At 45.1% G+C, this 23,661-nt stretch overlaps 1 protein-coding gene across 1 annotated transcript; it reads right to left on the bottom strand.

Annotated features, from left to right (window-relative positions):
* Positions 1–293: 293 nt before the first annotated feature.
* sgpp1b (sphingosine-1-phosphate phosphatase 1b) lies at positions 294–22,680 on the bottom strand. The gene is made up of 3 exons (XM_061743683.1): positions 21,762–22,680; positions 9,447–9,536; positions 294–1,043 (listed from the first exon to the last, which is right to left on the bottom strand). The coding sequence occupies exons 1-3, from the start codon at positions 22,452–22,454 to the stop codon at positions 492–494; spliced, it is 1,335 nt and encodes a 444-aa protein (XP_061599667.1). The 5' UTR covers positions 22,455–22,680; the 3' UTR covers positions 294–491.
* Between the last annotated feature and the right edge of the window lie 981 nt (positions 22,681–23,661).

Here is a 23,661-nt window from a genome sequence, read left to right on the forward strand (position 1 = left end):
GTGACAGGGGTTCGCTTTGGCCCGGGGAGTTAAGTTCAGCATTGGCTTTAAAGATATCTGGCGCCATCTAGCGCTGTGAATGGGTATAACGTCTAGACCCCGAATGTAAGACGACCCCCACTTTTTCAGTCTTATTTCAATGCAAAAAACACCGTCTTATATTCAGGCCAATACGGTATGATCCAGCTGCCACTCAGGAAGGTTATCATACCAGAATATCATCTACAGACATGGATCTTTTCAAACATCATAAGTAAGTTTGGTCACCTTGAGTGGTTCTGATATCTGGTCTGGAACACGGACTATGAGGCAGCGAGACGGCGAGAGGGAACAACCCCGAGGTCTTAGGGTGCAAGGGAAGCAGCAGCTGCTCCCGACTCTGGATGAAATGATGGATGGGGACGAGTGTGTATTGGCCCCAGGGCGAGGGTGTGGGCGGGGACAGCTCTGGACACGGTGAGGCTTCTCTCCTGGACACAGAGACAGCGTCATCATGAGAGCTGCAGGACGGTGAACAGCAGCGGCACCAGGAACAGCACGCTGAAGCCCACGGTCCCGTACACCACGTAGCGGTACGGCAGCTCCACCTCCATGTGCTGCCGGGCCTCCCTGACGTCGGTGCTGGGCACCCCCACCAGCCAGCACACCAGCGGGATGGTGAGGGCCTTCATGAGGGCCCGCGTGGCCAGCAGCACCAGCACCCCCAGCAGGAAGCGCAGCGCCGCCGTGGCCACCAGGCCCGCGCTGAGGGCCGGCATGGTGAGGGGCAGCTGCTCCGGGGTGGGGTCCGGCAGCAGGCCCAGGTGGTAGTTGACGTGGGACGCCAGGGCCACGCCGGCCCCCGAGCCCAGGATCTGGGCCGTGTCCCCCCGGGACGTGCTCCACGTGTCCAGGGTGAAGGAGAACAGGCCCAGGCCCAGGTGGAGGCACACGATGATGAGAGGGGCGTAGCGGTAGCTCAGGTTGAAGCTGTCGATCAGGTCCAGAGCCGGCAGGAAGACCAGCAGGATCAGGACGCTGTAGAGGACGCCAGCTATGATGTCCTGCAGGACAGAAGGGACAGACAGACAGACTCATGTAAACAGACCAGCTATGATGTCCTGCAGGACAGACACACAGACAGACAAAGAAACGCTCATTGTTAGGTTCAAACCCTTAAAAGGTATAGTCCTTGATGTTGGAGAGCTATCAAGATTTGAAAGTGGCACCTCCTCTAAGCCCCGCCCCCTCCTACCCCTCCCGTTAGCGCTCCGTCCAAAGCCACGCCCCCACAAACTTTGGGGAACGCGCATTTGCAGGAGTCCAGTTTTCCAGGACATTTTGGACAGCACATTTTCAACAAAACTACCCCATGTCTCATTCACCTGTAAGTGAGGCCGGTTTTAGGGGGGGGGGGGGGCTGTGTCCACCCAAACGTGCGTCCTGCCCACCCAATCAAAGTTATGGGGATCCTTTATTTTTTATAATTTTATTTTTTTATAAATATAAAAAAATATCACAGAATATCTGTACCGTTTCTGATTGGGTGGGCACTGCGCATCATTTTAGACACAACAATGAACGCATACCGCAAAAGTTGTGTCTCGGCGGAGGGACCCGACGTCCCAGCAAAATGAGAAACAGAGAAGTTCAGAACAGCACACAGAGACACACTGAAGGCTGATTTATGGTTCCGCGTTACACCAACGCAGAATGGTGCGCGTCGCCGCGTACCCTACGCCGTAGGGTACGGCGTAGCCGTGGCAACAGAGCCTGCACGGCACCGCAGCGCACCGCTACCCGCACCGGTGCTCTCCGCCCTCGCCGGGATGGAGACGCCTCCATCCCCACGGACCCCACGGTCCGTGGCAGACCCCCAGTAGCGGACAACCTGCGCCGCAGAATCACACTTTGGCTCTATTTTTTTAGCCTTTTTAGCAGGGCGAGCCGTTACATTCGAAGTGATGAGAGCGCGCATGGGACAGAGGAGGGCGTGGGCGGGACTTAAAATGAAGGCATCTGATTGGTTCTTTCCACCCTGCCAATCCTCTGGTCCTCTGACCAATCCGTGCCACTCGGACTGCAAAAAACAGATTGGTCAGAGTTTTTACAGGATTAAAGCTGTCAGAGAGGTCGGATGTTTTTCTTTCCTTTTTCTGAACACATTATTCACTGGCTACTCTCAGGATGGAAGGACCATTTCACCCAGTATAACAATAAATGTTTTTGAATACGATTACAGACTATACCTTTAACATTTATAAGATCACACTTTCTGGAGACAAAAGAGACACGGACACAGTTAAGTATCTTTTTGACTTGTGCAAGGAGAGCAGTCGAGACGTGTACATCTCAAACCTGCTCTAAAACGTCTGCTCTCCTTTCCTTTTATTCATTCTGGGCACGCCTTATTTACATAGCTGGCTGCGTAGTCAGTAGAAAAGTATAACTTGTACATGTTTTTGTTTGTAACAAGAAGTTCTCTGCAGACTTCTGCTTTATGCTGATAAACTGGAAACTTCTTGTGCAGCTCTTTTCAATCACTAACAGACGGTAAACAGACGGTGGCGTGATGACGGTTGACTCTCAAACTGATGGTTCACAATGTTTTTATTCCTTGGATGTAAATACGCTGCAAACACACCGTAAGAGCTATAAAGGAATAAAATGAAATAAAATAGTTAGTCTTTCTACATTCATATAAGTTTCCAGACCGACGCAGCTGCTGCTCGGTCGGTAATAAAGCTACGGTTAACACGATACATGAGCGACCAAACTCAAGCTGGACATAAATACGGCATCAAATTTGCACAAATCCTCATCAGCAGGTGACTTTTGTGTCAGTTAGGCTCCACTTTAGCATTCCTGACACTAGTTTAGTCTTTCAGACACACTTTCTACTGCCGTTAAACTTTTACCGTTAAAGTCTGAAGCGCCGGATGTTTACGAGGTCTCGGTGAGACGCCTTCAAAATAAAAGCACTAAATATCACAAATAAAATAAAAGCCTGGCTTTAAATAAAGTTAATGAGAAAACAAACATAAAAACACATTTATAAAAATACTCATATTAAAAGGTAATTTACAATTTCCATTATTTCATTTTATTTTTTTGAAAATTATGTTTTATTTTTTATTATTCATTATTATTATTATTACTATATAGAAAATACCACAGTTTTTAGTGCAGACCTTGTCATTTTATTGAGTTTTTTTCAGCTACACCTTTCGATTGGGCCGTGAAAATATTGTCAGACATTAAACCGGTCCTGGTACAGAAAAGGTTGGGGACCAGTGGTTTAGATGACTTATTGTTCGTGTGTGCGTTTCCTTGTGGAGGGTACAGGACACTCAGGAGTGCTGATAGGAACAAGGCCAGCACAAAGGTCATCACAGCCGGGGTTTATGGTCCTGCTGGAAACTCAGTCGGCCTCTGGGGCCTTCAACAACCATTCCCTAATGGACGTCCTTTTAGGAGTGGACTTTTGTACATGTGATCAGAATGGTTTGAGTTGAATAAACCAGGTCCAACGGGCCACTAGGAAGGCCGAGGTATCAGACCGGGTACCTTTACTGAGAAGTGTTCAGAGAGCGCCTTATTGTTTTCACAGACAAATGTTTAACTGGTCCTGACAACTCCACCCTCATCCTAAAATGTCACTGCTTGGGTGTAAACATGCACGTCCCTGGTGTCAGATCACGCTGCCGTGGGGTAAACCAGAATTATCTGCACAAAGATGCATTTCATGAAAAATCACCAACTATATTCACAAATCCAAATCCAGGTTGTTTTACTTGTTCAATGACCATCAAGCAATCACAAAAGAAACTGAATGTAAACTGCTGTATTTAAAAATTGCGTAAATGTGGCCATTTTTGGGCCCGTTTTAGACCCACTTAAAACAAGACCCGCCTGCAAGTTTTATTATTACCGATGATGAGTTTTTGTCCTGGTCATGTGCTGCAGATCTAAAGAGTGGAAACACCTGGGAACATCAGCAGGTGGATCACACTGTCAACAGTGACATGAGCCGCTTGGTGGTGCAGTGGGTTAAGCAGCGGCTCGTATACTGAGGCTACAGTCCTCCTCCTGCAGCGGTCGCAGGTTCCAATCCCGGCCTGTGCACCTTTGCTGCATGTCTTCCCCATTCTCTCTCTACCCCCTTCCTGTCTGTACACTTTGAATAAAGGGCCACTAGAGCCCAAAAACATCTTTAAAAACATTGACATGACATATTGAATCTCATAATTACAGAGTAATAAGAGAGATCGGTTATCTTTGCTGTAAGTTGTGAAAGAAACCTCCTGGACATGATGTCAGTGAGCAGACGCCTTACGCTCCGCCTTCCTCCTGAGATCTGGTGAGAATGAAGCCGAGCTTATCTTTTCAGTTCAAACGCATGATTGACATGCGTTGGACGCATTGTCTATTCTGGGGCCTAAACTCTTTTCCCTGTACATGCTCCCCCTGGGATCCATTCTTAGAAAATAGAACATCTCTTTGCACTGCTATGCTGATGACACGCAAATTTACATGCCATTGAAACATAACGACTCCCACTCTTTTAAAAGTTTACTACACTGTCTAGAGGACATCAAAGCCTGGATGGCTTTAACATTTTTAAACGTTAATGAAAATAAAACGGAGGTCCTAGTTTTTCTCCCAGTGCTGCCTGTGACTCATATGTAGACCTAGGAACCCTAGAGGCACATGTCAAAGATACTGCCAAACACCTTGGTGTCATTTTGGACTCTAACTTTAAAATGGAGAAACAAATGAATGCAGTTGTAAAATCTAGTTTCTTCCAGTTGAGGCTTTTGTCCAAGGTTAAACCCTTTTTATCTTTGGAAAAATGTGAAAAAGTTATACATGCCTTTGTGTCATCCTGCCTGGACTACTGCAGTGCCCTGTGTGCAGGCGTTAACTGTTCCTCCCTGTCCCGTCTGCAGCTGGTTCAGAATGCTGCAGCTCCCTCCTCACCAGAACGTGAAGGCGGGACCATATTACACCTGAGCTCGCAGCTCTTCATCGGCTCCCCGTCCGTTATATTATCAATTTAAAAATGTTTTAAAATGTGTTTTTAAATCTTTACATGGTCTTGCACCTTCTTATTTCTCAGGTCTTTTAAATGTCCATAGACCTTCTGGGGCTCTTAGGTCAGAGGACAAACTCCAGGCTACAGAGCAGGGGGGACCGGGCCTCTGCAGGAACTGACCCAAACTCTGGACCGAGCTGCCGCTGCACCTACGCCTGGCTCCTGCTATGGCTGCTTTAAATCTCATCTTAAAACTCATTTTTACCCCCTAGCTTTTAACTCCTCATGATTGTTGTATTTCATTTATGTGTTTTATGTTTTACGTTGTCCTGTTTTGTTTTTTCTTTTTCTTTCACTTGTCCAGCACTTTGGTCAGCTGTTGTTGTTTTTAAAGTGCTTTATAAATAAACTTGAACTTGAAACTTGAACGAGTACTACTGCTACTACTGCTACTATTGCTACTACTGCTACTACTGCTACTATTGCTACTACTGCTACTACTACAATCTTCTAATGGCGCTTTTCCACTAGTACCTACTCAGCCCGACTCCCCTCGGTTTGGTTCTTTTCCACTAGGGGTCTAACGTGCCGAGTAGATACTTTTCTGTATCTATTCTGCCGAGGTTCTAAGCTGCTGAGTCGGCTGTATCTGACATCATCACACTACAGGACACCGATTGGTCGGGGGGTTGGAGTCAGACGTCTGAGTCAGGAGGAGGAAATCAGAGAAAGAGACTCTGACGGATTCTTGTTCATTTTATTCAACCAGCAATGGCAGCAGAAGTCTGTTTCATGATCCAACTCTGAGGGTCAGATGTTCATAAACCTGGTGCTGAGGAGAGAATTAAAAAGGGATCTAGACGGAGATAAGGAACAACCAGATCTACCAGGAGCTCTGTCTCTTCATAGCTGCTCACGGCTCCAGCTGACTCTTCAGCAGCGCCGACACAAACTAACAAAAAGCATCACTGTTTGAAGCTTCTCTCACTCTCATTTTTTAACTTGATATCAAACACATCTATCTAGCAGCACATCTATCATCTCCTCCAGGTTCTACATCTTTAGTGTTGTTGTCTTCTTCCTTTAGATCACAATCAAATACGTCACAGCAGCTTTGCTCCAGCTCGTGATGTCAGAGAACTCTGCATCCAGGCAAAATTTCCACAAAAAAGACTTCTTTCTGGAAGAGAGGGCGTGCTGTGATTTCTTCACCTGACAGAGCCGGCGCGGCGGGGCGTTGGTCCTGACACGTGACTCCAGCAGCACTCAGAGTCCAACGGAGATAAAGAAAACAGGATCTGCTGCTTCTGCGAGTCCTGACCAGATGCTGCGTATAATTACTGAAGGAACTGGTGCACGTATCAGCATGTATTTATGACTTCCTCTCATTCACGTGAAGCTTCAGCGCTGCTGAGCTCTGACTGAGTTAATTAGTTGTTTGATAGATTCAAACTGACTACATTTATTTTTCATTACATTACATTCATTGCCATGGCTAAAATAGTTTAAAGTTTAAAAGGTGAATTTATTTTCTTTGCTACAATATTGGGTTAAAAATCATGTGGAACTTGATAACAAGGTTATGTGTTGAACCACGTGCTGAACTTTACTATTATGACGCCACCAGTAGGGATATTTACTGTACTGATGCTGCACATGCAGCTGGATCTGCTTACATTGGCAAGGCAAGTTTATTTGTGGACCATTTCAGCAACAATGCAATTCAAGGTTCTTCACACAATAAATACAGGACTGTCTCAGAAAATTAGTATATTGTGATAAAGTTCTTTATTTTCTGTAATGCAATTAAAAAAACAAAAATGTCATACATTCTGGATTCATTACAAATCAACTGAAATATTGCAAGCCTTTTATTATTTTAATATTGCTGATCATGGCTTACAGTTTAAGAAAACTCAAATATCCTATCTCAAAAAATTTGAATATTCTGGGAATCTTAATCTTAAACTGTAAACCATAATCAGCAATATTAAAATAATAAAAGGCTTGCAATATTTCAGTTGATTTGTAATGAATCCAGAATGCATGACATTTTGTTTTTTTTTAATTGCATTAAAGAAAATAAAGGACTTTATCACAATATTCTAATTTTCTGAGACAGTCCTGTATATGAAAAGTGAAGAGGAAATTAAAAATGTACAGTGCAGTAGCAGAATAAAGAAAAGTTAGACTTAAACTACAGTTACAATTGACTACTAAAATTAACATTGTTTAAAGTTAAATGCAGAATAGTTTAAATATTTCAGTCAAAGGCATCTTTGATTTAAATTAGTTTTTAACTTTAAAGATTTAAAGGAACTGAGAGTTTCAGCGTTCCTGCAGTTTTCTGGAAGTTTGTTCCAGATCTGTGGAGCGTAGAAGCTGAATGCTGCTTCTCCATGTCTGGTTCTGGTTCTGGGGACACGGAGCAGACCTGAACCAGAGGACCCCAAAGGTCAGGGTGGTTGCTATGGTAACAAGTCTCTGGTGTACTTTGGTCCTAAACCTCTGGTGTACTTGTGGTCCACTTCCTTAGTTGTGGTGAGAACCCGGGCAGCAGGATTCTGGATCAGCTGCAGCGTCTGATTGACCTTTAGTCACCACTGTTTTAGTTATCAGGTCCTCTGAAGATAAAAGCATGGATGAGTTCTTCAAGGTATTGCTGAAACATTAGTGGTTTGATCCTGGAGATGATCTTCAGCTGGTAGAATTATTTTAATGTGTCTCTGAAGGTTCAGCTCTGAGTCCATGACAAACCCAGGTTTCAGGTCTTATTAGCGTTAGTAGGTTTGTACTGTAATAACTGAAGCTGTGCTGACTCTTAAATGCTCTTCTAGTGCTCAAAAAAAATCTACTTCAGTATTGTTTTTATTCAGCTGAACCAAATGATGGCACATCCACTAATTGATGTGTTCCATGCATTTACTCAACGCTTGTATGCGCTCATTGTGTCCTGGTGACATTGTAATGTAAAGTTGTGTGTCATCTGTGTAGTTATGATAACTTATCTTGTTGTTTATCTGAGCTAGTGGAATTATGTAGATCTTAATCAGGAGGGGGTCCTAGCATAAAACCTTGGGGAACCCCACATGTAAATTTTGTTGTAAGTAATCCCTGTCTTTGAAGTAAGACTCAAACCAGTCCAGTACTATGCCAGAAGGCATGAACCAGTTTTCCAGTTGGTCTAGCGATATACTCCGGTCAACAGTGTCAACTGCTGCGCTGAGGTCCAATAATACCAGCACTGTGGTTCTACAGTCTGTATTTATTTGGATGTCATTACCCTTGACAAGGGCCGTCTCAGTACTGTGGTGAACACAAAAACCTCAAGACGTCAAAGCGGTCAGTCAGAGTTAAGAAGGTATTTAACTGTTGAAACACAGCTTTATCAATATTTTTACTGATGAATGGATGATCTGAGATGGTCCACACTTTGGTTCAGGAATGCCGGTTTCGTGTATGCAAGGACCCGTGTTAGCGGGGCCGGTGTGCTTGGGCCTGTACGTAGAGGCCAACGGAGTCACGTTGGTGGCGCCAGCATGTAAGTGTCTGTAGACCTTTGTGTTTCCTTCCATATCTACGGAAGCCTTGTGGGACTGTTTTAGAAGCAGTAGCAGAACCACAATGCATCCAATCGCTGGAAGTGAGTGAGTGCAACTTACCAACTGACCGAGCAACAGAGTGACCGACCGAACGGCCGACTGACATTTGTGAGCGGGTTCTAACAACGAGTGCTGCTTGTCCCTGGAGTTGTCCTCCTCTGTGGTTACGACTCTGGCCAGCACACGTCCAACGTGATCAGAAATAATTCTCGCACTTCTCCCTCAGTTACGGAGCAGGAGGAGGAACCTTACACACACCCGGTCTCTCCTTTTTTACTCCTTTTGCTCTCCCACGGGAGACGGGAAAAAGAGAAAGCTGCTCTTACAGACAGGCACCGAGACGGGCAAAGAAATACCCGTATGTACCCTATTTTCCGCAACATACGGCGCACCATATTATAAAACGCACCTTCAATAAATGCCCTCTTTTAAAACACCTTTCACATATAAGGCGCACCGCATTATAAGGTGCACTAAATATCTGGTAAAATACCGTACTATATTGGCTGGGGTTTAGTTACGTATCTACCTGATGGAGCTGCGCTACAGGAAATGCTACAAAATCCTACAGCAAATGCAAAAACAAAAACAAAAAAAAAGAAGAAAAGTACCGTATGTCAAACTTTATTAACAAAATAAAAACCAGCTTTGCTCCGTCTGTCACAGTCACCATTATGCGAGTCAGCGTCGCTGCTGTTGTCTTGAACGTCTGTGACGATTCCTGACGTTTTTAGTCAGTTTTCTGTTTCCTGCCAGTTGGGCATCTGTCTTGAACTTTCACCACAAGTCCCAACAGTGACTGATGTTTGAGAGTGTAGCTGCACACGTACCAGGAGTGAGTGCATTCCCATGTAGATCCGGCTGGAACAGACGAGCACACACCAGCAGAGCGCCAAGCTGAAGCCCAGCGTGGACGGGTACTGTGGAGGAGAAAAACACAACTGAGAACATGCAGCTACAGTAACACACTTTAGAAACCTTGAATTTATATTGTTGCACATTACATTCTCTGAATTTATGTTACATTTTAAGGGAGCAGTTAAGTATTCCCCTCACTAGAGGCTTCCAGGTCAATTGTGTTGAATGCACATAGTTTATTTTGTTTATGTGAGCATGATTGAACTCCTTTCTGTTTGAGATCTGCTTCCCAGGGGTGGTTCATGGGTGCACACGACTGCAGCCAAGGAGCCCAGCTGGGGGGAATTCCCTGATGACCATCACCAAGTAGACTTAAGATGGGCATACACTGTGCAATATTTTAAATAGTTTGATTTAGCCCCATCTCAAACTGCACGACTAGATCACTGAGTTCAAAAGTTCACAGCCCACGATTTATGGTCTCACACTGTACGACCCGATGCTCTGATGCTCCGTCTGCTCACACTATACGATCATAATCCTCCCGTCTGCTCACACTATACGATCATAATCCTCCCGTCTGCTCACACTATACGATCATAATCCTCCCGTCTGCTCACACTATATGATCATAATCCTCACGTCTGACTTCTGTTACTGGAACTGCAACGTCAAAAAGAAGTGGAAGAGGAGGAACCTCGAAGTGGGAGACACCAAAGATGCTCAGCAAAAACAAACGCGCTGCCTTAAACCTGAATTATGGTTCTGCGTTAAATCAACGGCGTAACCATTCCGTGCAGGTCGCCGCGTACCCTACGCCGTAGTCTCTGCGTTGGTGTAACGCGGAACCATAAATCAGCCTTTAGCAATTTGTGCCATTCTGTGCGGCGATAAATGAAAAAAGACAACGTCGTGATTGGTCAAGGAATTGGCTGGACAGACGTGGGAAATGCGGTCTTTTTTTCTGCTATTAACACATGATTTGTTATGTGAATTTGCAACACTTAAACTACAAATAATAGTTTTTACGTGACATAAAAGATTGTACATGCTCTCTGTGAAAGGATGAGTCCAATTGGGTCGTAGCTGCTTCAACTGTGATTCCTTCACGAGGACCGACCAGGATTTCAAACACGTTTGATTTTCTTGCGAGCACACGATTCGTGATCGGGAGATTGTCGTGAGGTGTTAATCTCTCGCCGTGAGGTGTTAATCTCTCGTCGTGAGGTGTTACTCTCTCGTTGTGAGGTGTTAGTCTCTCGTCGTGAGGTGTTAGTCTCTCGTCGTGAAGTGTTAATCTCTCGTCGTGAAGTGTTAATCTCTCGTCGTGAGGTGTTAATCTCTCGTCGTGAGGTGTTAATCTCTCGTCGTGAAGTGTTAATCTCTCGTCGTGAGGTGTTAGTCTCTCGTCGTGAAGTGTTAATCTCTCGTCGTGAGGTGTTAATCTCTCGTCGTGAGGTGTTAATCTCTCGTCGTGAGGTGTTAGTCTCTCGTCGTGAAGTGTTAATCTCTCGTCGTGAGGTGTTACTCTCTCGTCGTGAGGTGTTAATCTCTCGTCGTGAGGTGTTACTCTCTCGTCGTGAGGTGTTACTCTCTTGTTGTTACCCCATGTATACTGCACGAGGCACGACCAACGATTAGGTCGAAATCTGGGGCGAATATACTTGCTGTTTGAGCCTGCGTTTGTGTCCGTTCGTATTCACAACCAACTGCAACCTTGCTCGCGCAATACGCGAGGAGACCGTGTTGTACTGGCGGTAACCGACTGGGGGCAGTATGCAGAGACAGAGTTAGAAAAGTAATACAATATTTGGTAGTAGTTTAATAAACCAGCTGGTGGAATAACGGATAAATAAACAACACAGATGAAAAGGAGATCACTGCTCTGCTTTTCTTGTGATCTCGGTAAAGAAAACGGCGCCATCGACAATGGTTTGTCAAGCCGTTCAACCAGAGCCGTCGGGGGACTGGAGAGCTCTTCGTCCTGCCGATGCAGCAACTGATGATGAGAAAAAGCGGAGATATTTCTGCATTTCCTCTGTTTCGTTTGACGACTTGTTACATTGGATTGTCCCGCTGATTCAGCTCAAAACCAGACACAGCAAGTCCGAGAGCGCAGCAGAGAGCTGGCTGTCATCCTGCGCTACCTGACAGGGACGAGCTCTAGCAGCCAATTACAAGCTTGGAGCAGCACGCACATGTCGTTAGGAGATTCATTTACCCAAATATCTGGAGCAAGTTGTGTCGGTGGAGCGATGACTGAAGAACCTCTGAATCCAGCTCACACGTTTGATCGGTGGACAAAATCCCCCACCAGCACCAACACAGCTGCATCTTCTGACGAGCACTGACATAACGAGCACGACTATTTGCACCAGGACTGTGTGATCTGCCGCTGCTGTTCTGACCTGCTTGTTTGTCTCTGTGCAGCAGCGATGTCACATCATAAATGTGAGGATCACCACTGACCTGGACCAGGACCTCTGACCTGGACCAGCACAACTGCTGTAACTGCATGAGCGTCCGACTATCACGTCGCACTGCGTGACATCGGACGCTCTCTGTCCTTCTCCCTCCAGCAGCTGCCACTTTATTGAGGTTTTTGTAGTGAAATGAGGAGGAATCATAGAGATAACTTCTCATTTCAACTAACTGGATCAGCCGTTCCTCATCCGTGACTGTTTCCTACAGCGCTTTCAACCGGCAACCGCGACAGGAAGAAAATAGAAGCAGGGCGTCCGACAAATGTTCAGCTCAAAGCGCTGCGTCGCTGCGGCCAGTTAGGACAGTCCAATAGAAAATAAAGCAATGGAATTGATTTTGTCCTTGACGCTCACTCGCATTGCATGCAGTTAGGACACGGTGAGGACACGGACACGGTGTAAAGGCTGATTTATGGTTCCGCGTTACACCCACGCAGAGCTTACGGCGCGTACACTACGGCGTAGCCTACAGCGTCGATTTTACGCAGAACCATAATTCAGGCTTAACTCCGCCGGCCGGAGCTTCCGCCATTTTTTCGTATCGGTGTATCGCGTCATTCAGGCAGCCAATCAGCACAGTGCCTCATTATCATAGCCCCGCCCACTCAGAATCCTGCATAGATAATGAGGTTACAAACGGGGAAGATAAAGACATGGTTAAGAGGCTGAATTTCTAATTTATTTAGCAAAAACAATCAAAAGCCTGTTTTTAAGACATCCAAGGCCTGTTTAAAATAGGTATTAGATGACATAATAGGTCCCCTTTAAAAAAAAAAAAAGTGATGCTACACGTTCTGAACAGCAAGTATATTCGCCCCCTTAAGGGGACGGAAGGCGTTGTTTCTGTTTTCTGGAGTTTAGTTTTGATTTCTGTAACCATGCTATACTTTTGATGGGTAGATGTGTTTTTGATTTATTGTTCCTAGTTTGTAAATATTGATGTGTAAAGCCTTGTATGTGTGATCTGTGGAGTGGTTTGTCCTGCAGGTTTATAATGGGAATAATTGGAGTTGACAGGTGTGTGTTAGGCGACGTTTACACATAGCCGGGTATTTACAAAAACAGATATTTTTGAAAAATACCATCATTTACACGAGATCGTTTTCAAAATCTCTTCATTTACACAAACCCCCATAAATACGCTGTTAAGGTGCTATGAGCAGCCAAACCTACAGGGGGCAGTGTAACGAGAAGATAAAGTCATGCTAGCCAATCAGAATCCTGGAAAAAAACATCAACAAATGACACAAGTAACTTCCAGTTAAGGCTGATTTATGGTTCCGCGTTACACCAACGCAGAGCCTACGGCGTAGGGTACGCGGCGACGCACACCGTACGGCGCGCATCGCCGCGTACCCTACACCGTAGGTTCTGCGTCGATTTAACGCAGGACCATAATTCAGGCTTTACTTCCAAGACGGAATGAGAGTCTTTCGTTTGGAGTGACAGAGAAGTGGAGTTACTTTTAAGTGTGACGTTAGAATATAAAACAAGTAAAATACAAGAAAATATTGACGGTGGCCAAACAAATTATAAACACAGGTGGCACACATGACGCTGGTGACGTTTCTGTCTCATAATGTGACGTTCTGAAGCCTAAATGTCCGTTTCCCTCCGTTTACAAGCAAACGTGAAGACGGAGGTTTTTCAAATCTCCACTTTGCCCAGAGTTTTCAGAAATTAAAATTCCGGACACCGGAACCTGCAGTGTGGGAGTGAGGGGGGCAGGGTAACAGCCCGGGCAGGCGGGGGAGAAGGTTTGTCCGTCAAGACTCCTCTCCTTGGCCCTGCCCCTTTTCTTTTTTTTTTTTTTTTTTTTTTTTTTAAGATTTTTTTGGGCTCTAGTGGCCCTTTATTGGAGATGCAGACTGGAAAGGGGTAGAGAGAGAGAACGGGGAAGACACGCAGCAAAGGTGCACAGGCTGGATTCGAACCCGCGACCGCTGCAGGAGGAGGACTGTAGCCTCAGTATATGAGCTGCTGCTTAACCCACTGCGCCACCAAGCGGCTCGGCCCTGCCCCTTTTCAACCCTTCCCCGACCCTGCACCCCAACCTGGGACCTGATGATTGGGCCGGAGCTTCGGGAGCTGCGTGCTGGCCTGCTGTCCCCACCCCTGGTCATCCCGTTGCTGCTTCCACCTGCCTGCTGTGCTGTTGCCGTCCCTGACCCACCAGTCTGGCCCTCGGCAGGAGGGTCCCCCCCTACGAGCCTGGTCCTGCTCAAGGTTTCTTCCCTCCTAAAGGGGAGTTTTTCCTTGCCACTGTTTGGCTTAAGGTTTTTCTCCCATTATGGGAGTTTTTACCTGCCATTGTTTATGTAATAACTGCTCGGGGGTCATGTTCTGGGTATGGGTCTCTGGAAAGCGTCTAGAGACAACTCTGTTGTATTAGACGCTATATAAATAAAATTGAATTGAATTGAATTATGGTTTTTGGTGACTTTGAGCTTCGTTTTCAACGAACGGACAAAACGCATGAAAACACCACCGTTTTTTTCTACGTGTAAACGGGGTCTGAGTGTGGGAGGTTATATGCCTGTGAACTTGTAGTGGGTGTTGTGTTTTTTGATTAAAAACAATCATAGCTCGCCTTCACCTTTGCTCACTTGCTCATCCTGGTCTAAGGGTCTATTGCATTATTGCAACCCTACATACATTAATAACAAAAATAAAATAATGGATAATCATTTACTAACATATTTATTACATTGTAAGAACCGGAGATGAAGTACCATAAAGAACAAAAGCGTTTTTAAAACAAAGGAGCTCGTTAACCAAGTACAAATATTTGACTGATCTGCACTGAATCACTCCACCTCCATGACGCAACGCACCGCCGTAGTTGTTAATGATACGCTAAGAAAGGTCCGGAGATCCTGCGCTGACCGGTTTTTACTGACTACGTGACCATAAAACGAGAGTCTCTTGCAGAAACGGACAGTAAGCAGGACTGTAAAGTTACCTCATGTACTTCTGGTCCTGTAGGTCACTACACTCTGCCCCTCTGTTTAGGAAACTTCACATATTGTCAGTATACGATATAAACATACTTCAATCATGCATATTTATTTATAAATGTATCCATCTTTCCCACTTGATTTCCAAATTTTTTCATGTATTCTTTACAGCCAACTCTCAGGTCCATTCTTACACAAGACACAGTAACAAACTTCATCCCCCTCTTTGTCGCACTACACACAGACAGTTTTCTTTTCCCTATAGAGGCTCCTTAATCTGGAATTCCTATCAGTTCATTGTTGAATCATCCTCTTCTATCAAAATGTTTAAGTTAAGACTTAAATATATTCTGTTAAATCAAGACTCTTAAACGTTTATTTTACAGTATGTTAGATGTGGATCCCTTTCTGACATCGACAGCTCCTGCTGCCTCAACAGGGCAAGGAACATTGTAAAGGACAACACCCACCCCGGTTTCCACTTTTTCGACCTGTTGCCCTGGCAGATGCTTCAGGTCCTTACGAACCCGAACAAAAAGACTCAGGGACAGCTTCTTCCCCAAAGCTGTGAACTTTCTCAACCAATAAACTACCTCATACTGTGCAATATTTTATATTTTCTATCCATAATGTTCCAATATTCCCTACTATCTATGTGCAATACTCTTCCATCCTTTCAAGTGCAATATTATTTTTCCATCCATTCAAGTGCAATATTCCTCCACCCATTCATGTACATGTTTATCCTCCCATTCACTCTTTTTTATAGTGTATATATATATTTATGTTTCCTGTTTTTCGTTTTGTTGTTTACAGTACTTGTTTTCATAGTCTTTGCATGTGTGCACTTTAACGGAGCTGCTGCCTAATTTCATTGTACCAGTATAATGACAATAAAGGCTTTCTATTCTATTCTATTCTTTCTATTATTACCCTACATACTCTCATGTTTTTGTTTTTTGCATTCCCTGCTCATGTTGTTTGCTTTCTTATTGTCTGTTGTTGTAGCTTCTTGTTAATTTGGTGAATAACAATTCAATTCAATTCAATTCAATTTTATTTATATAGCGTCTAATACAACAGATGTTGTCTCTAGACGCTTTCCAGAGATCCAGAACATGAACATAAACATAAACATAAACATAAACATAAACCCCCGAGCAATTATTATATAAACAATGGCAGGTAAAAACTCCCTTAGTGGGAGAAAAGCCTTAAGCCAAACAGTGGCAAGGAAAAACTCCCCTTTAGGAGGGAAGAAACCTTGAGCAGGACCAGGCTCATAAGGGGGGACCCTCCTGCCGAAGGCCAGACTGCGGGAGTCAGGGACGTCGACAGCACACAGCAGGCAGGTGGAAGCAGCAGCGGGATGACCAGAGATGGGGGGGGTGGGGCGTCAGCAGCACACAACAGTCATGTGGAAGCAGCAGCGGGATGACCAGAGGGGGGGGGGGGCGTCAGCAGCACACAACAGTCATGTGGAAGCAGCAGCGGGATGACCAGAGGGGGGGGTGCAGGCAGGCGGAAGCAGCAATAACAGTGTTATTGTTGATGATTTATTTGTCAATTCTTTTATTTCCTTGGGGAGGTGCTTTTTATAAGCCCATATAGGGTTTTTTAACCTCTCCCGCACATATTACTTTTGTCTGTTAGTTGTTGTTTTTGTTTTTCTCTTTTATGGTGCAAATAAAAAAAGAAAGAAAGAAAACTCTGATGGGTTTCAAATAATCTCTGATAAAGGTGTTAATGATCTGTGTTAAAGGAGCTCTTTCATGTGTACTAGACTCAGGTGACCTCATAAATGTTTCACCAGCGCTGCGTTATCCTTATCTGCTGCATGTGGCCGCGGCTACAAACACTTCACAAGCAATAGTACATGTTTGATTAAAAACAGCTGGAAGGAAGGAAGAATCATTAAACTCATACTTTATCTTAAAAATGATTCATGAAAATGAATGAATAATAAAAGACGTTCCTCTGTACATAAAGGGCCACATGCCGCTCAAATAGAAAGAGAGAGAAAGGAGAGAAGCGGTAGAGACCAGAGTTGGGTAAACGCTGCGAGATCAGGTGTCCGGCCACATTCTTTGTACCTCATGTGATTCAGATTAGTCGCTTTCTAACCAGTTTTATCAAAGCTGCAAACGTGTCGCACTTTTATCCATGACGGCGAGCATGAGCGCGGTGCAACTCCACACTCTTTTACAGCCACGGTGAACAAGACAAGCATGAGGAATACAGCATTTATCATGTCTGAGGAGGACAGGACACCAGAGAAACAAAGGCAGATGTTATATGGAAAACTACATGGCATTTGTGAAACATTTATTCTTCACCTCTATTCGCTCAAATTGCAAACTTTTTACATGTAACTGGGACTTTTTTTATCTGGGGAGACGGCAGTATTTTTGTGCCTCAGCTGTATTTAGTTTGTTAATGTACTTAAATTCAGGTCCAAAAAAGTTGATATACAGGACTGTCTCAGAAAATTAGAATATTGTGATATAGTCCTTTATTTTCTGTAATGCAATTAAAAAAACAATTGCAAAATGCAAAAATGTCATACATTCTGGATTCATTACAAATCAACTGAAATATTGTCTCACTATGGGATGCTGCAGACCTCAGGAGCATTAATAATCTCATTACACCAATCCTGATTGGCTGGTGAAATGTCTCAGTCCGCCGCAGGTAGCACCACCTACCTTAGATATCCCTTGTGGACGACACCACGTCGTTCAAGATAAGCACCTTTCCTCACTCTGTCCACTGTCTGGTGGAACATCTCACTCATATCACTCAGAGAACCGGGGTTATGGCAATAACCTAAAGGTCTCTTTCAGAATATTTCGCTCAATGTCTCACTATGGGATATGGTTGCTCTCGTATTGGAGATGCACCATCAGGATTTTGAGGACCGATCTCCAAAACCAGTATCTGCCGATCCCGATTTTGCCGATCACCGATCACAGCGAGAAATCCATAAATCCAAGTCAATATTGTTGTCTTATGTACAACACTGACATTGTATTGTTAGGTATCAAAATTAGATGAGATGAGAAAGTATCATGAATTGACTGTTTTATTGCATGCTGAGGCAATGAGCAATATTTCACCCTCTAGAGACTCTCAGAGATGACTAAAGCTTGAGTTATGGTTCTGCGTCAAATTGACGCCGTGCACACGCCGTCACCGTGACGCCGTCACCGTGACGCCGTCACCGTGACGCCGTCACCGTGACGCCGTCGTGAACCCTTCTGACTTCTCCGTCACTCCATTTCTCCATGGTACAGTACCCCCCGTGACCGCTAATTCACGATCTTTTCCTGAATGGTTTATCCGACTTTTTCCTGTCACATGGAATCAAAGAGATAAGGACAACTATTGTGCAAAAAAAAAAAAAAAAATCACACATACACGAAGAAAAGAGCGCTGAAAGTTCACGACTGCTTCAAACCGGAAACCGGAAATGCTAGCAAGCAAACCAATCACAGCCCTCTCGTCTGCGTTTGTTCTGCGTCGCCTCGACGCGTAGTTACAATTTTTGGGAGGTGCACGTCAGTGACTGCTTGTGCTACGCGTCGACGCGTACCACACGCCGTAGGCACAGCGTCGTTTTGACGCAGAACCATAACTCAGCCTTAAGTGTAGTTTAGCAGCTTCATCTTCCTGTGGTAATAATTATGTACAACATGTGCAGCAACACAGACAACAGCAGACATGTCTCTCTCTAAAAGTTGATACAAGTTGTAAACTATAAACCTTAGTTTTCCTGTGGAAAGAGGAATTCAATCTTAAAATAAAAATGAATTATGAATTATTAAGCTTTGTGAAAGCTTTAGCGGTAGCATCCACCGCGTGTGAGGAAACTCTTGTGAGTGAAGCAAAACTCTTCACACTAGAACTCCAGATGTCACTGGTGAAGCCACTGACACGACTGTCGTCCTGCGTGAGGCTTTGGATGTGACTGTATATAGTTGGTAAAACTCCGGCGGACATTAAACAGTGAAATATTAACGAGTCGGCAGCGCGTACCGGGATCCAAGCAGCTAACGACGCGTTTAAACCCGACGTCTTCTACAACAGAAAGCAGCTGATGAGCAAAGCTTATGAATTCATTACCTAACGATGTAGTCCTTTATTTTTCTAGCTGTAGTTTATAAGTTCTCCGTTACGTTCAGGTGAGTTAGTGGCGTTGCTGTTCTGCTGCCAACTTTGGAAACTCAATATACTCCTTCATGTGAGAAACTTTCAAATGTCTTATCAGCTTCGCTGTGTTGAAATTCTTTTATAACATTCCTCCTGGGGGTGCTTCCTTTGGACACACCTTGCAAACTGCAAATTTGTTGTCCTTTTCAGACATTGTAAAACTCCATACCGGTGAGGCCGGTGACGCCTCCTTGGGACACCGGGGTCTGAGATGTGGGAACGCAGCACGGGCGACGTTTCTTGTTGTAAACGTCATCAGATCGGCTGCTTTGAACTATTATTTTCCGATCTCTAATCAAAACCGATAGGGGCATTATCGGGCCGATACCGATCAGTTGCCGATCATATCGGTGACTTTTGACGCTGATGTTCGCTCGCATTGCATGCAGTTAGGACTGTAATAATAACTCCGCCGGCCGGAGGCTCCGCCATTTTTCCGTATCGGTGTATCACGTCATTCAGGCAGCCAATCAGTACAGAGCCTCATTATCATAGCCCCGCCCACTCAGAATCCTGCATAGATAATGAGGTTAGAGACTGGGAAGATAAAGACATGGCTCAGAGGCTGAATTTCTAATTTATTTAGCAAAAACCATCGCAAGCTTGTTTTTAAGACATTCAAGGCCTGTTTAAAATAGGTATTAGATGCCATAATAGGTCCCCTTTAAGTAACCCCCGGCCTGTTAGACATAAGTATACGTGAGTATAAACTTTAACAGGGGCCAAAACAACATGAATAAACGAAGCTTTGAGTGAGAATTGACTGTTTGAAGCAAAATGACAGCTAATGTTGGGACTTGGGACGACCAGCCTACGACACAGTAAACTGCTGTTTTCAGTCTCTCACAAGAATGTGATTCCAGTTAAACCATTGATGATAGGACATTTGCACGGAGGTCAGTTAACCCTGAACGTGTACAGGAAGTGTTTACGTGTGTAGGTCTCCTGCCATCTCCACCTCCTTGTTATAAGTCTACAAAAGTCAAGGACTGAATGTCCTGCAAACAACCGGCAATGCAGAGACAGCAGAGTTCACGTCCTGCCTCTGAACCGGACGGCAGAGCTGGACCAGGATGGGGGTTTGATCACACCACTCTTTTCATTAGCTCTGCTCTCCAAAACCTTTCAACCCCCCCCCCCCATTTAAGCTTTTTCTCTTATTACACACTTACTACACTGGCTGCGTTTCCATGCATCAATAACCCTTTTAAAACCCGAATATTGGCAATAACCCAAATTTGCACGGCCATGTTAACACCAATAACCCCTTTGAATAACCCGAATTTGCTTCTTCTGAACACGGCACACTTTTGGAGTGAGGAGGAGACTAATCACTTCATAAATGTAATGAAGGATATGAACATTTCTGCATTTGTAGACGGTAGAAAGTACCGGGATAGAGAGATTTACAAGAAGGTGAGCGAAAAGTTGCGTGAAGCAGCATTTGTTTTGAATTTGGATACAGGAAGAAGAAGCAGAAATGACGGGAATTGTGTCATGATGTTCTCCGTGCGTCGCTGGTTTGATCCAGATATCCCAAATGATTAATTACCATGTAAACTGAATATTCTGAATGTTTCAGTAACCGGAATATTAGCAATAACCTGAATTTTGACTGCATGTAAACGTAGTCACTGGGTTTGATCTCATCTATGCTTTATGCATGAACCAAACTCTTGTCAAACTGGCATTTTTGTTTTAATCCTGTTTCTTGTCCACTTCCTAACGTTGTTGCCACCAGTATCCTCTTTGGAGCAACATCTGTCTTGTGTTAGTGTGTGCTGGCTTTGAGGGCCGCCTGACTGCAACTCATCTGAATCCAAACATGCCTGCCTTGCTGGGACCAGTCCGCCCGTGTACCATGTCTGCAGGAAGCTGCACAAACCAGCAACAGCACATTACAATGGGAGGAGGAGGACGAAACAAGCCCTTCCTCCTCTGGTGCTGAGGAGGAGCGGGACCTCGCGCCTGCGTCTGGATCGTTCTGTGTCCCACCCGGGGACCCCACGCTGTCTTTAAAGCCAACAAACTAGATCATGATACGTTTTACATCACAGGGCTTTCTTTCTCACCATATATTAATCAAGAGAATAAAAATTAGGGGTGTAACAATATATCGTCCCACAAAATTTCGCCACTAGTTCACTGTGAAGGACAGAGTCATATTGATAAGTTCAGAAAAGTTTTTTTTATTGTTGTGTTTTGATGTATTTGATGTAAGCCCAGTGGATATTTAAAGCTTACAGAAGGCTGCATTTAACTGCTGCTATGTCATTCCTGCAGTATTTCTGCAGGTGTTTTGGTCACTGCTATTATTTGTAATATATTATATTATTTGTAATCAGCACAAATTATCTGTCCCCATATGATCAAATCCACCAACTCGAGTACTGGTTATTTTTGCACGGTGATTGATTACTCTGAGACTATGAGTGATGAGAGTTCATCAGAGCAACAGTTTGGGGGAAGAAACTGTTGTGCAGAAAGTTAAGATTTTACAAACAAGATATGCAAAATGTCCTCTTATCGTGTCAGAGGGAAAACTTTTTTTTCCAGCAAGAGCTTCTAGAAAGGCTCAGCATCGGAGCCCCTGACAGACAGACAGACAGACAGACAGACAGACAGACAGGTGGGTTACCTCCCAGCGGCCGCAGGTCATCACGAACAGCGAGAAGGGGATGGCCGTGCCGGACATGGCGTGCGTGGACGGCATGCTGTACTCGGAGTTGTAGAACATCTCCACCTTGACCACGGGCGGGGAGGCGGGCCGGGACCAGCCGAACACGTCCTTGGTGCACTGGCCCACGTACATGACCCACACCCAGACCATGACGAGCCGCCGGCTCACGAAGGCGTCCACGTTCCACAGCAGGAAGGGGAAGAAGGTGATGTAGCACAGCTCGTTGCCCAGCTCCGTCCCGAACGTGAACAGGTAGAACAGCAGGCGGTTCTCGATCACGAACTCGTGGCCGGCTTCGCCCGTCAGGGAGTTCCTGCGGAGGGGTGTGACGGTGCTGCCCTGGCGCTGCAGCCGGGGACGGAGCGCCCCATCCCCGGCTCCCGCAGCCCCGGCTCCCCGCTGGGGAGCCTCGCTGTTGTGCGCGTGCGCCCCCTCCCCGGCTCTCCCCTGGGGAGCCTCGTTATTGTGCACATGCGCCCCGTCCCCGGCTCCCCCCTGGGGCGCCCCGTTATTGTGCGCATGCGCCCGCTCCGTTTCTACCTTGCCGCTGCGCGCTCCCGAAAACGTCCCCCGGACCCCGCAAAGTTTCTGAAAGCGGGCCACCAACACCGGGTCCTGGAGAAAGAGCCACAGATCCTTGATTTTGTCCATATTTAAAGCAAGAGATTTAATCCCTCACGACGAGAAAGAAAGAAACTACTTTCCCCTGAGGGGGGAGGAGGCTAACTGCGGCTAACGACGGCTGGTTCACTTGTGCATCTTTGCTTAGACGTGCAGCCTCGGACCGTTGGTCCTAACGGAAGTTGCGGCATCAGCTTGTATCGTGTAAAAACATGAGGAATACACCGCCTCGGAGCTGCTGTGCCGCAGACCCGCTCATGCTCGTCCCCTGGTCGAGGCTCCGCCCCCGCGGGGCTCGCTCCCGCAAGGCTGATTTATGGTCCCGCGTTACACCGACGCAGAGCCTACGGCGTAGGGTACGCGCGCCGCGTACCTTACGCCCAAGTTCTGCGTCGGTGTAACGCGGAACCATAAATCAGGCTGGAGCTCTAAACGCATGTGTAAATGTGTAATATCGCCACCGACTGTACCGGAGTGTAGAGCGAGATTTGAAAAAAAAAAAAAAAAAATACGGTGTGTCTGAAATGCCATACTAAACAGTATATACTCAAAAAGTATACTTTAGTTTGGCACACTTTTGAGTAAATATCAGTAGGCTAGTATGCATCATTTGGGACGTACTACTCAGAGACACACGGCACTTCCTGCCGTGGGGAGGGGGGAGTTGTTACCATGGTAACTGGGAGGGGGTCTGTCAGTCACAGCAGCAGTAGCAGCACCGCTCCGCTCTTTCCCGTTTATTCTGGCCCAAACAAGATGACATTATATAATATTATTATATACGAATATTATAAAATGAATATTATATAATCATATTATTATACTTAATATTATACTTATGACAACCAAACACCGCTGCGTTGCATTGTGGGAAGTTTCTGCTTAGCTAGTGTCCATCAATCCATACTAATACATTTCTCCAGAATGAGTATGGATAGTACTATTACATACTATTGTGTACGTACTAATGTTTCAGACGCACTAGAAAATCTCACATACTGTTTTCGCTACTCATTAGGGTGGAATGAATGAATGAATGAATGAATGAATGAATGAATGAATGAGTTTTATTTTTGTGTCATGTCCGAAGACCCTTACAGGATTATAAGACACCAGAAACAGAAAATCATCAATATGTACTATCACATTCACTTAATTGGGAGCTGCACAATGTACACCGGAAAAACAAAATAAATAAATCAAAATTAGCAAAAAAATAAATAAATAAAATACTTAA

Source organism: Cololabis saira, chromosome 16 (genome assembly GCF_033807715.1).
Source record: "Cololabis saira isolate AMF1-May2022 chromosome 16, fColSai1.1, whole genome shotgun sequence".
NCBI classification, from domain to species: Eukaryota; Metazoa; Chordata; class Actinopteri; order Beloniformes; family Belonidae; genus Cololabis; species Cololabis saira.